The sequence below is a fragment of the Ceratotherium simum genome, chromosome 14 (assembly GCF_057802395.1).
Source record: "Ceratotherium simum simum isolate JZ-2026a chromosome 14, ASM5780239v1, whole genome shotgun sequence".
Lineage (NCBI taxonomy): Eukaryota > Metazoa > Chordata > Mammalia > Perissodactyla > Rhinocerotidae > Ceratotherium > Ceratotherium simum.
In genome coordinates, this window is record NC_141913.1 from 45,606,607 (window position 1) to 45,619,563 (window position 12,957).

General features: G+C 39.6%; 1 protein-coding gene across 1 annotated transcript in view; it reads right to left on the reverse strand.

Moving 5' to 3' along the window:
• Positions 1 to 12,957, reverse strand: part of ATP8B1 (ATPase phospholipid transporting 8B1) — a 117,111-nt gene that overhangs the window by 16,061 nt on the left and 88,093 nt on the right. The window contains exons 15-20 of the mRNA XM_004422575.3: positions 12,552 to 12,708; positions 6,848 to 7,036; positions 4,967 to 5,079; positions 3,155 to 3,319; positions 2,287 to 2,398; positions 1,190 to 1,265 (exon numbers count right to left, since the gene is read on the reverse strand). Coding sequence (XP_004422632.1) covers positions 1,190 to 1,265; positions 2,287 to 2,398; positions 3,155 to 3,319; positions 4,967 to 5,079; positions 6,848 to 7,036; positions 12,552 to 12,708 — 812 coding nt within the window. The remainder of the gene's footprint in view (positions 1 to 1,189; positions 1,266 to 2,286; positions 2,399 to 3,154; positions 3,320 to 4,966; positions 5,080 to 6,847; positions 7,037 to 12,551; positions 12,709 to 12,957) is intronic.

Consider the following 12,957-nt stretch of genomic DNA (forward strand, 5'->3'; position numbering starts at 1 on the left):
GAACCATCTAGAAAGATGATTCATCTCTCTATAAAGGTTAACTGAGCTAAGAGAATGATCATAAAATTTGCTGCTTGCATAAATTTTATCTTCTAATTTGGCTCAGGGCCCAATTTTCAATATTTTCAAAAGAGAGGCCAGAAATGTATTAAGGGCTCCATCTACAAGAAATAAACAAAACCATAAGGTAATTAACCAAATTACTTGAAACCAAGAAATTACTTAAGTAAACATATTAGTATTTATTTGTCTATTGCTCTTTTTTTAAAACCTAAAAGCACAAAGAGGCATGGTTTATGTACCTCTATTCAAAGAGAACCGATCTATTTAGATTATAAGGCTACTGATTTTGTTTGTCTAATTTAGCAGAGTGCCTAATATACTGGAACTACTTGTAAAAGCTCTATCATCATCATTAGAAAGAAGGCTAATAACAATCATCAACTCCCCCATCATCTTACCAGACTAGGCAAGTGTGTATGCTAATAGTTTAATTTGGCCTTATGACAGCCTGAGGGAGGCATCGAAAGGAAAAGGCTTGAGGAATAAACGGAACTGTCAAGACACTGGCAAACACATCCTGGTAACTGTGTGTAGCATATTTCCAGCTTCATAACAAGACAGGATTTTTCCCCTATTCATTTCCAGGTCTGCTGCAACTCTGACTCAAGGCTAACCAGTGTTTCAGCATGAGCTAAGTGTTGAAATATCAGGCCTGCCCTAGCTGGACAAGACTACAGATGTAACCCACCCAAACGTTTTCCTTCCAGGGAAGACTGTGTGTGGGGCAGGGGGGAGGGGGGAGGTTTCTTCTAATTTTCTTTCAAAAGTTAAAATTCCTAGAAAAGGCAATACATGAATATAATTCATATTAATTTGTTAGTGATGTCTCAGGCCCACTTCCTTTTTCAGCAGACAAGTACTGAGGACTTCTAAGAAACAGAGAAAACTGGCCCCTGAAAGGGCAAATAAAGGCTCTAAGTTTCCCTAAAACTGAGATTTGCTCAAAATAAGGCCAAACTATGATAAGCGAGAATTGCCTGTTGTTCTCTTGCTGCATTGAAATGACAGGAAACTGATGTGACATTCTAGTTCCCATTTCTCCGTATCTGCTGTATCTACCCCATCTAGTCTTGCTTGTATAAAAATGAGACATCAGATATTCTCACATGGCAGGCCCTCTACGTACTTTATATCTTCCCCATAGCAGATAGTGGTGTCTTCAGTGAGAAGTTCACAAGCAAATCCTATATTTTCAGCAGTTTCTACAACAGAAAAAAATTAAGTCAAATGTTGTTACAACCGATAAATTTAATAATTGACTTTATCTAGTAACGATGATTTTTTCTATTAATGAAATAGCCACATTCAATCAAATATGCTGCTTTTCTGTAGCAAGGTATAGAAATCACATAAAGAAAAAATCCCTTTCTCTATAATAAAATAAGTGTAAGTCAAAGTCTGGTTTGAGATGTTTTCAGTAAAAAAATGTGCTATAATATCAAATACATAAACTGGTTATTTAATAAATCAATGTCTGTTGAAAAACTAAACACATTTAGTTCATGTGGTTTAATCATTCTGTTATGAAAAAAAAAAAAGGATAACCATTTCCGTAAGCTCTCACATGGGGCCCCTATTGGAGATTTTTCCCTTTTTCCATCACCACCCACTGGTATTTGCTTAAGGTCAGGACTTCCCTTAGCTTATCAGAGTGTGTAACCTATTAACAATGTCAGTCAGGGTAAGAGAAATTCTCTGTTTCCTGTGGGAGGCTTGTGGAATAAAGTACCAATGCCAACCAACTCCTTGTTGAGCTCTAAACTTAAAAATTAAAATCTTCCCTTGGGTATAAAATTTTAATTACAATTTTCAAGCCATAAAATGGGCAAGAATACAAAAGTTGTTGTCCAGCATTTGGTATTGTTCTACTCTATGCCCAACAAATGGCAAAGCACTCAGGAGGAGAGAAGGGACTAGAGGGATGGCCCTTCAGGATAGGAGCCCATGTCTGGCTGGAGAAGACGACTAAACACAACCGGAAAGATGTGACCAGGAGCTCAGTTAAGAGGAAAAAACTCTACTACTGAGGGAGTTTTGGGAAGGACACAGTCAGAGCGGGTTGGAATACCAGAGCAGGATTTCTTAGAGAAAGCGTCTTTGTCTCAAAGAAATGGACAGCATTTGTACAGGATGGAAAGTCTGAGAAGGTCACCTTGGGAAAGGGAAACAGGAGCTATGAATATTTGTGAATTGACAGATGTGCTTCCCTACACAATGAATTACCCTTCTTGTCTCCAGTAAGTACCCAGATCTTAATGTCAGCTTTTGCAAGTTTTGAAATGGTTTCTGGGACTCCATCCTGTAGCTTGTCTTCAATAGCTGTAGCTCCCAATAGCTGGAATGTACATTTAAAAAAAGGAATTAGCAAATAAGCCAAAAATGTTCTGTAACTGCAGTCTGCCAACCCACAGAAGAAGAAGGGCTAATTACACAGCACAGCTGGTGCTCTGCGGGGGCTGAGGGCCGGCGGTAACAGGGAAGGCTGCTGTTTCACACTCACCACAAACTAAAATAGCCCTAAAAAACTAAACTTTTTTCTTAATTTACGAAGACAAAAATGCAAGTATAAAATCAAAGACATTAAAAATATACTTTCACTGTGTATATGCTACTTCACTCAGACATAAGCCAATTCCCCTTTCTGAATGTGAAAACTAGGTATTTGTTGAACAGTTCCCATTAATCTTAACTCTACAGGCAATAAGTATTAAACTTTGAAAAACTTCATTTACGAATGGCATATTTTTCTTGTTTCAAGATTTTGCAAAATATAAATCGTTTCAGCAATTCTCACAATATAATAAGTATATGCTGGTTTGTCATGTAAAAATCATAATGAATTCTAATGAGTGATATAAAAATGATAGATTAGAATTGTTCATGTTTTCTGTCTTTTGGTTTCTCACAACGGCAACTTCTATTTTGCTTGTTGAACAAAAAGGAATTCTAATGACCTAGTTCCGTGTACCAATTTCAGATGCTGAAGTTAGAATTATTTTTCAAGCATGAGATCAAAAATGTAATAAAACTTAATAAAATTTCCAGTTCTCTTTAGTACATTAAGGAAAACGTTATGAAGGTTAAAACTCACAATTAAGTCTTTTTCAATCTCCTCATACACTTTATCCAGAGCTTCATCCCGGTTGGTTGAGGCAACACTGGCAGCCATAAACTTTTTATTCCATTCTTCAAATTCTCTTTCTTGAATTTCCTTGTAGCAAAGGCACAGGGTTCTAAGAGTCTCACTTGCAAAGATCTGTTTTATTTAAAAGACAATCCATCCACCCAAAGAAGAGTTAATTTTATGTAATTCAAGATCAAGTTTGAAATCTTACTTCGAAGTAATACAATAAGGGAATTTAAAAAGAGACTGTGAAAGATGATGGATTCTGTACAAATACATTCCATAGAGGAGATTAAACAAATAACTTTGTTTTCCTAAATATTGTCAGGATCGTAGGAGTGTATTTATAGTTCCCAAGTTAGTTAGAAGGAAAAGTATACTTTTCTTCTAAATCAAGTCACTAAAGTGAAGAAAACCTTTTTCTCTTAAAATAGCAGATGAAGGGAACTGCCTTGGGGTGTAATGATGTTGTGAACACAGACCTGACAACTTCATAATTTGTTCCCACAAACTGTTTTACAAGCCCAATCAACTATGAACTCTCAACCAAGCATTATTCCCTCAAGTGAATTCTGAAATACATGAGCCACCGTTAAAACTGAGATAAAAGATTTTAATGAAAAAGAGTATCTGGAAAATTTAATCATGATGAACAGATTTAAGCCATTTTAAATAGCTTAAATATAAACCAGTAAAAATGTTTTATTAGTTCACAATCATATCTTGTTTAGCCAAGATGGCAGAACTCCTTCACCCAACTGAATGTTCACTTTCAAAGACTCTTTGGAGGGTTCTGCATGTATTTGATTTGATTGCCATTGTTCATATCCTCATGAGAAATTATCCATTGTAACTGCTTCAGCAAAATATATAACCCTAAAATGTGAACGCACTTAGTAAACAGCAAATTCTTCAGGTTTCTTTCTAAAGAACCTTTGGCTGGCCTCAAAACTCAATCAGATGTTTAAAGTTAAGGGAAGAAACAATCCTTTATTAAGCACCTACTGAGTACTGGAAACTCTTGCAACAATCCTCCATGATAGGAATTATCCTCTTCCTATTTCACACGGGCAATTAATGATTCATCCGAGACATCAACCATTTCCCTCAAGGACACAAAACAAGTCAAGAGGCAGAACTGGGACACCAGGCCTGATGGCTGTCCTCCATGCTTCATTGCCATCATTATACAGAACCAAAACAACATGGGGATTGGTAGGCAATTGCAAAAGGGAAATTTTCAGAAGTATTCTCAGTAATTGCAATATCACTGGACTAAGTATACATAATCCTCTAAGATAACAAGTTTGAAGCAATAAAGACCAAGTTGATTCACTAGCAAAGGTATCAGAACTCAATTGTCCAATGCATTGCTTTGTCATGCCCCGTCATATACGAATCTGTTTTCTTTCCTTCACTATACACTAGGAGGTTGGTGGAATGCTTGGGGGCCACACAAATATTAAGACGACAGCACAGTATGGTTACATAGCTTGATCAAGGTCACGGAAGAGAGACCAGTCATTCCTCTGGGCCAGTCCTGCAGATCCTGCCCACCTGGGTGCTGGGAAAGGGCACATGGTCATTTTCTAGGAAGTCAGTGGCAGGGGCAGACCCAGAACCAGTCTGCCATTTTCCTACTTTGGTGCTCTTTCCACTCGACTACATCAAGACAAGGGAAGGGTCAACAGTTATCACAAAGCTTTCACCCGAGCTTAAGAGATAGTACCAGAAAGTAAGTTTGGAATCTGTGGCATCAAGAGCGAAAGTGAGACTTACATCCAGGGCATCCTGCGTCTCTTGTTTTGTAGGATTCATTTGATGTAACCGTTCATAAATTACAGTGTCAGCACCTTTACAATAAAGCCTGATGTTGCCTTCTGGGGTTCTTACTAGCAGCAAGAGAAGGAAAAGCAAATAATAAAGTTAGGTTTGATTTCTTAATAGAAAACTACATTTATAAAATTAAGTGTTACTATGCTAATAATTTGCTATTAGTTTAAAATCATCATTGCACCTAGAAAAACTTTGCTCTTAACAACGTTGGCAAGCCACTATCTACATACAATGTAATAGTGAAATAAATATGAAAACATTCCTTCAGTCTGCTCATATCCTGACTTATTCTTTCAGCAAATACCTACTGACTCCCTATTATGTGCCATGCCCTGTGCTAGTTAGTTTCTTCCATAGAGCCTTCTTTGTCCATGCCACAGGAATCTTTCTTACCTATAAACACATAACACTCACTGCCTTTAATACTCAGACCATAACACGACTCCTTCTGACCATTTTCCTGGATTTTTTGATCTGCGCAATAACTTGATTATAGTATGTGCCTCATAGCTAAGTAGATTTTAAGTTCTCCCAGGTAGATGCCAGGCATAACAATCAGCCTTGGTCAGTGCTAGACACACAGAAAGCACTCAGTAAAAACAGCCTAATCAGAGTCCAGTAGACAGTTAAACATATATATTTTACTGGTTAAAAAGTCAATCTCATAGTGGAGAAATCTTGTGGACACCACCTGAGTGATCAAAGCTAACATGACCAATACTCATGTGCCTTCTGATGTGACACGCTGGGGAGGACCCAGCACCATCACTGTACTCATCCTGCCAACAAAGCGTCACCTGAGTCTAATCATGGGGGAACATCAGACAAATCCAAATTGAGGGACTTGACATAAAATAATGGGCCTGTGCTTTTCAAAAATGTCAATGTATGAAAGATCAAAAATAAGTTGAGGAACTGTTCTAGATTAAAGGAGACCAGAGTAAGAATCACCTGATGCAATGTGTGATCTTGGTTGGATCCTGAACCAGAAAAAAGAAAGAAAAAAAATTCCCTGTAAAATTTGAAAAACGTTCTGTAGGTTAGATGATGATAATGTATCATGCTAAATTTTCTCATTCTGATCATTAGACTGTATATAGAAGTGACCGTTCTTGTTCTTAGGAAATATCTACTATTTTGGGGAAGGGGTATTAGATCTGCAATTTACTCTCAAATGGTTCAGAAAACAAGAACCTGTAGAAAATGAAAATGACAAAGCATATGTGCCAATTCTAACGATTGGTGGATATGGAAGAATATATAGGAGTTCTTTAAACCATTCTTGCAATTTTTCTGTAAGTTTGAAATTATTTAAATTATTTATTATGAACTTAAAAAAATTATTATTATCAGTGTTAGGGAACAATCATCATCTCCACTTAGTGGCCTGCTGTAACGTGCCTGGACGGGCGGTATGATTCTGATTTATAAGCACAGCCTTGCTTTTCTCAGAAGAGAAAAGCTGCATTCTCCCTTCCCTGACGTCGAGTGTAGAGCAGAGGTGCTCAGAGGGGCTCAGAAAATAAAAGCCCATCTTGTGGGTCTACCACCCACTGTGCTGCCACCCCCAGATTCTACAGGTCGCAGCCCATATTGTTGAAGAATGTCAACACTGCAAGATTTAGGTATATCACAATTGTCCCTTTGAATAATGGACATCATGCAGAATGAATGAAAAAACACTAGTTTCAGTAAGTCTGTGTAAATATTCTAAGAGCTAAGTGGTTCATTCATTGTCTGCTTTATCCTGGCATCACTAAATAAAATACGCGAAGGGTGGCATTTGAATGAATGATTCACAGACATACTCTGAGGGAGACCTACCAATTATAGACATCCGCTTCCGGTCACTGTTGAAGTCTAAAATGGCAAGAACATTGTAGGTCCTCTCTGTGCCCATCTCACTGATGGTGATGGTGTTCTGGGTCCTGGCCAGGAAGGCAAAGCCCAAGTTCCTGGCGGCGCTTACGAGAGCGCCTTCATCAGGGGAGGCTGCTTGGTAGTTGAGCTGACCTAACAAAGGAAGGAAAGAGAACCAGAAAAGCTGTTAAGACCAAACGCAGAGGTCACCATCAAGAGTTCACTGCTGAGGTTCATATAGGGGCAAGGATGTATCGTCAAGCCCAAAACATCCCCAAGAAAACAAGTCATTGACTCTGTCGGAGCATGCCAACATTAACACTTTTTAAACTTTAAAGTTTTATTTCTAATTATAAACAGTATTATAAACTAGAAGTTAAAAAAAAAATTGGCCAAGAATAGGAAAAAATTCCCATAATCCTACCATCCAGAAGAAAAACAATACTATAGACATTTTATTCTAATCCCTTCCACTCCTTTCAAAGAAGCCTATTTGTGTCATAGCTTCTATCATACTGAATATACACCTACAGTCTGATTATTTTAACGTTATATTTTGAGCATGTTGCCATAGCTTTAAAAACTCTTTCTAAACATTATTTTAATGAAACCAAACATATCACCATTTTCCCATTACAGACACTTAGTTTACATCCAAAATTTTTTGTCCTCAAAAATAACATTGTAATAACGATTTTGTATGTGTGTAAAGGTTTTTCTGACTTTATTTTTTTTTTAATAAAGTTGAGAGCAGAGATTTTTCTTTCTTGTCTTTTGTTTCGTTTTTGTTTTTGTTTGAGGAAGATTGGCTCTGCACTAACATCTGTTGTGAATCTTCCTCTTTTTTCTTTTTTCTCCCCAAAGCCCCAGTATACAGTTGTGTGGCATAGTTGTAGAGTGGTAGCTCTTCTATGTGGGATGCTGCCTCAGCATGGCTTGATGAGTGGTAAGTAGGTCCACGCCCAGGATCTGAACCCGCGAACCCCAGGCCACCAAAGCAAAACGCGCCAACTTAACTGCTACATCACCGGGCTGGGCCCCGACTTTATTTTCTAAGGAAAGCTTCCTAGTAGGCAAATATGAGCAAGAGAATATTGATAATTTTTAAGCCTATTGGTTACATATTACTTATTTGTTTTCCAAAAGGGTTGTAGCAGTTTATCTTCCCTCTAGAAGAGCATGCTTTCTTCACCTTAGCTATATTCTCATATTAAAAAAAAACCTCATAATTCGTCAATCTATTCAATAACTTGATGTTTTAAAAGCTAAATGGAAAACTGCCTTCTATTCACAATTACATTTCAACAATAGGAATAAATCTCACAATGTTGAGTGAAAGAAGCCAGACACCCAAGTACATACTACACAATTCCATTTATACAGAACATCAAACCGACAAACCTATGCTATTCAAAGTTAGGACAGTAGTTAACCTTGGAGGGGCAATGACTAAAAGAGAACATAAAAGGGACTTCTAGGGGATTGATAATGTTCTGTTTTTAAAAATCTGGGTACTCATGATGAGGGAGTATTCAGTGTGTGAAAATCAATTGAACTATACACTTGTCTCTGTCCACATGTTGTACATTAGTAAATGTTAAAAAAAAATACTCTGCTCAGCCAAGATTTTCTATTTTTCTACTCTAGTTCTTCTGCCTCAAAGTGGAAAGAAATGTATTTCTATGGTCAGATGAGTTTTCACAGAAAAAGTCATTTAGTTTTCCACCGTGGTTTGACCAGGATGCAGACCACGGATGGGTGGGCAGCTTTTTGCAGCATCAGTCTCTGCGGAAGGGTAGGATGCTCCACGGTGAACGGCTGTAGGTAGAACTAAACACCTCTTCCTCTCCTCCTTCCTTCATGCTTATATGGTTCACTCTAATTAAGTCAGTATTAATCACTTCCCACTTAGCAATTAAAGATGACATTTTAGCTTCTCTCCCTATTTGTTCACCCAGAAAGTCATACACCAGAAGTTACGAATTACTTGCTGAAGCCAGCCATTCTACAAACATACACACCTGCCAGAGGGCAAAATATTTAACCAGAGCTAAACAAGCACCAGGGAGAACGCAATCCCCTCCCTGCAGCCGGTTTAGCTGGCACAGAGATATGTTACATACTGATGGCTAACTTATTTCCAACAGAAAAAAAGAAACAAAATGATAAAAGGTGGCAAAGTTCCCATGAGTAAGACAATCATATGTGGAGCAAACACTGATATTTTTATCATTAAAAGAAAATCTTTCCATTTCGTTCTAGTATGGAATCACAGAATTGCAGACCAATAGAGAGCGGGGGAGCTTCGGAGACCTGGTCCAAACTCCACCTTTATGTTTGCAGGAAGAAACCTGGACTAAAAAATGATCCTCTGAAACCATTTCCGAAGAAAACTCGTTGTTTATGGCACACTTAGAGGCAACCAGAGAGACCTTCTTCTCTTTTACAGACTAATCTGTGGATCATGAAACTGATGCAAATAAAAAAGATGCTCAAAGCACAAATCCCATCTCTCATTATCCCGATTCCGTAGCTTCCTCTGGCTGATAATCTTCTAGCCAGCAGCCTTGAAACAACAAGTTACCTTCAGACTACTCTTTCCCCTCAATCATCTCACCCCCTTCAAATCACTTACCGAGCGTCTCCCACATTTGTGGCTTTCTCATCCTTCCCAAAGACTCCACTCTGACGCAGGCCCTCAGCTTCCTCATCGACCTCCAGTGTGTCCCTGCTCCAGCCTCCTAAAACAACTATCTAACCACGCTGCATCCCGACTTAAAGACCTGCAGGTGAAGAAAAGGCCTCCAAGCCTTTCACGCTTTGCTCTCACATGGCCTCTGCGGAAGGCAGGAGTCTAAGATGGCCCCAAATTTCCTGTCCGCCCCCCTGGGTAGACACACACCTTCTCCCAGTTAGTCAAGCAAACACTAATCTAGGTACTGCTGGGCAGGGATTTTGCAGATGTAATTAAAGGTCCAAATCAGTTGACCTTCAGATAGAGAGATTATCTGGGTGTTCCCAACTTATTTAGGTCAGTCCTTAAAAATGATGGGGATCTTCCTGGGGAGAGAGTTTCTAAGCATGAAAGTGGTTTGATGGAAGGGAGATTCTCCACTGGCTTTGAAGATGGAGAGAACCATGCAGCAAGAAAGCAGGGAGGCTATTAGACCACAAGGAGTAGAGAGCAGCCTCAGCTGACAGCCAGCAAGGAAATGGAGACCTCAGTCCTACAAGCACAGAGAACTGAATCCTGCCACAACTATATGAGCTTGAAAGAGGATGCTGAGCTCCAGATGAGGACGTGGCCCAAGCCTGATTTTTAGGGAGATCCTGAGCAGAGAACCCAGTCATGCTGTGCCCAGATTTCTGACCTAGAGAACTGTGAAGGAATGAATGGGTGTTTTAAGCCACTAGGTTGCGGTAATTCATTACAGAGCAATAGAAAACCAATGTAGCCTCTCCACACTTGGCCCACACTGTGCCTCCACGTGTACTCAACACTTGGACCACACAAACTGTCTCTAGAACTAGTCAGATGTTTACGGCAACACATATGAAAGGATTTCCTCCCCTCTCTTGATGATGTTACTCATAGTAAAAGACTAACCAATCTCTGTTATTCTTATAAAAGAGCGAAAATGAGGGCATAGGAGTGAAGGCACACCAGCACAGAGGAGGGGAAGGAGGACTCAGCTAGAAAAGAGTTTTAACCTGCTGTATGAGCTCAGGCAGGTCCTTGTGCTTTCTGGGTCTGAATTTCCTTATCTGAAAAATTTGGAGGAGTTATCCCCAAGGTCCCTAAAGGGAACGTTTCAAGGTACTTTATGTATCAAAGTCAAAACCAATGTCTCTTTTAACCTCCTGCACCAGGAAATCTAACTTGTCTCTGTTCTCGGTGGCTAGAGCAATTGCCTGTCACATCCTCTGTAAGGAAGGATTCCAGGATGTACAACTCTTTGCCTCCGTGGACAGTGGGACAAAGAGCTGCACAGTGTCGGGCTGGAAGGGACTTTGAACTCCAACCTTCCTCCAGCAACACTGAGGCAGCGGGTGCTCATACAGAAGACCTTGGTCTGCACTCTGTGTTATGACAGGAACTAAAGACTGGGATGGCCCATCTCCAGGATACAGTCCAGGGCTCTTTGCGTCATCCCAGTGGGAAAAGAGGAAAACAGAGACCATCAGATTAATGTACATTTGCCTGAGCCGGCTGGTTAGCTCTCAAAATAACACCACCATACACTCAAAAAAAAGTAGAATAATTTTAGTAATGAGTCAAAACCTAAGAAAACCAAGCTGCTTAAAAATATCATACTTTATCATTATTGTACAAGTAAAATGTGCTGGGCTAGTTAAAAAGACTTTGACCTTTGCTTTGGCTACTTGTGACCTAGTATCATCCCTTTCTATCTTCCCCCACTTTGCCTGCTAATAGCCCCCTTCCACGTATCTACCGCAATATGAACTCTGCTGTTATCTCACTTTATTGCACTACTAGATTCATCCTTGGAGCATGGGTTTCTTTGATACTTGATGCAAGATATCACATACAGCTTCTACATTTTTAGTTTTTGTGCATACTCCTCTGGAGATTTCATACCTGCTACACATGAAACCTCAAGATCAGAAAACAGAGAGACCTTCGTATGCTGCACTGATTCAAGTGGAGGACAGACAGACTGCCCTTTGTTACAGACATGCCAAAAGGGTTCCTTTTGCTCCTTCTGTAACGCACATGTGTATCTACATAATGTATCATTATGTTCATTTGTGATCAAAGGACTGGCTTTCGTTGACACTGGACAAAGTTGCTGTAACAAAGCTGGCTCAAGCTGCATTTAAGAATTCTGAAAAAGGGCCTACAAGTCAGCTTTGCTTGTTCCCATGCAAATGCACATTAATTATGCTCCTTCAAATGAAAAAGGCACCTTGGAGTCCTGGGCTGGCTGACATTATTTCAAACCTTAAACATATCTGAATCTAGAAAATAAAAGTTTCTTTCTGAAATTATTTTGTAGAAAAGACTGTCCAAGTTTAAAGTCCACTTATAAGGTTTGACTCTTCACTCTCAATAAATGTTAAGTAATAATACCGTGGGAAGATTTTGTTTCTTCTATTATAATTCAAGAGTCAGCCATTTCTTTTAATGATAAGGTTTCATTTAGAAAGTGATAAACACATCTGGAGCTCTAACTGTGAATAAGATGTAAATTTTCAGAGACCAAAAGCTTGTTTCATACTTTGCTACCCCATATACCATCTAGTGATGGGTGCTCACAAATATTCACCGCTTGAGTGAAAGTGACACAAACTTGTCATGCATACTACTCTATATGCATTTGAGTCCCAAGCACGAGTTATCTGTAAACTAAAAATCTGGGCTCGGGGCCGGCCCGGTGGCGCAAACAGTTAAGTGCGTGCGCTCCGCTGCGGCGGCCTCGGGTTCGCCGGTTCGGATCCCGGGCGCACACCGACGCACCACTTGGCAAGCCGTGCTGTGACGGCGTCCCATATAAAGCAGAGGAAGATGGGCATGGATGTTAGCCCAAGGCCAGTCTTCCTCAGCAAAAAAAGAAGAGGATTGGCAGATGTTAGCTCAGGGCTGATCTCCTCACACACACACACAAAACCTGGTCTCCAAAGTCCAAGATGCCAGAGAAACACTCACCATCAATTCTATCCACCATGACCGTGTGGCAAACAGCGAGCAAGAAGAAGAACTGCCGTACTTCGGGCTCCTTCCCTGACTGGATTTGCTCAATGAGATAATGGTCGTAAAATGCAAGCTTCCCATCAGCAAACGTATTCCAGCTAAAGTCAACTTGCTGAAAGAAATGGAGAAGGAAAAGAAAATGTGATTAAAAAAAGGCAATTTGGGCTTAACAAATGATATGACCTTTTCTTGGAAGCCAAGTCTTCATACAAAAATCACCTTAGGGTTTTAACACATTCTTAAGTGTCAAGAGGCTTACACCTGTCTTAAAACAAAAAGACACCCTATTGTGGGTTGAATTGTGTCCCCTCCAATAGATATGTTGAAGTCCTAACCCCTGGTACCTGTGAATATGACCTTA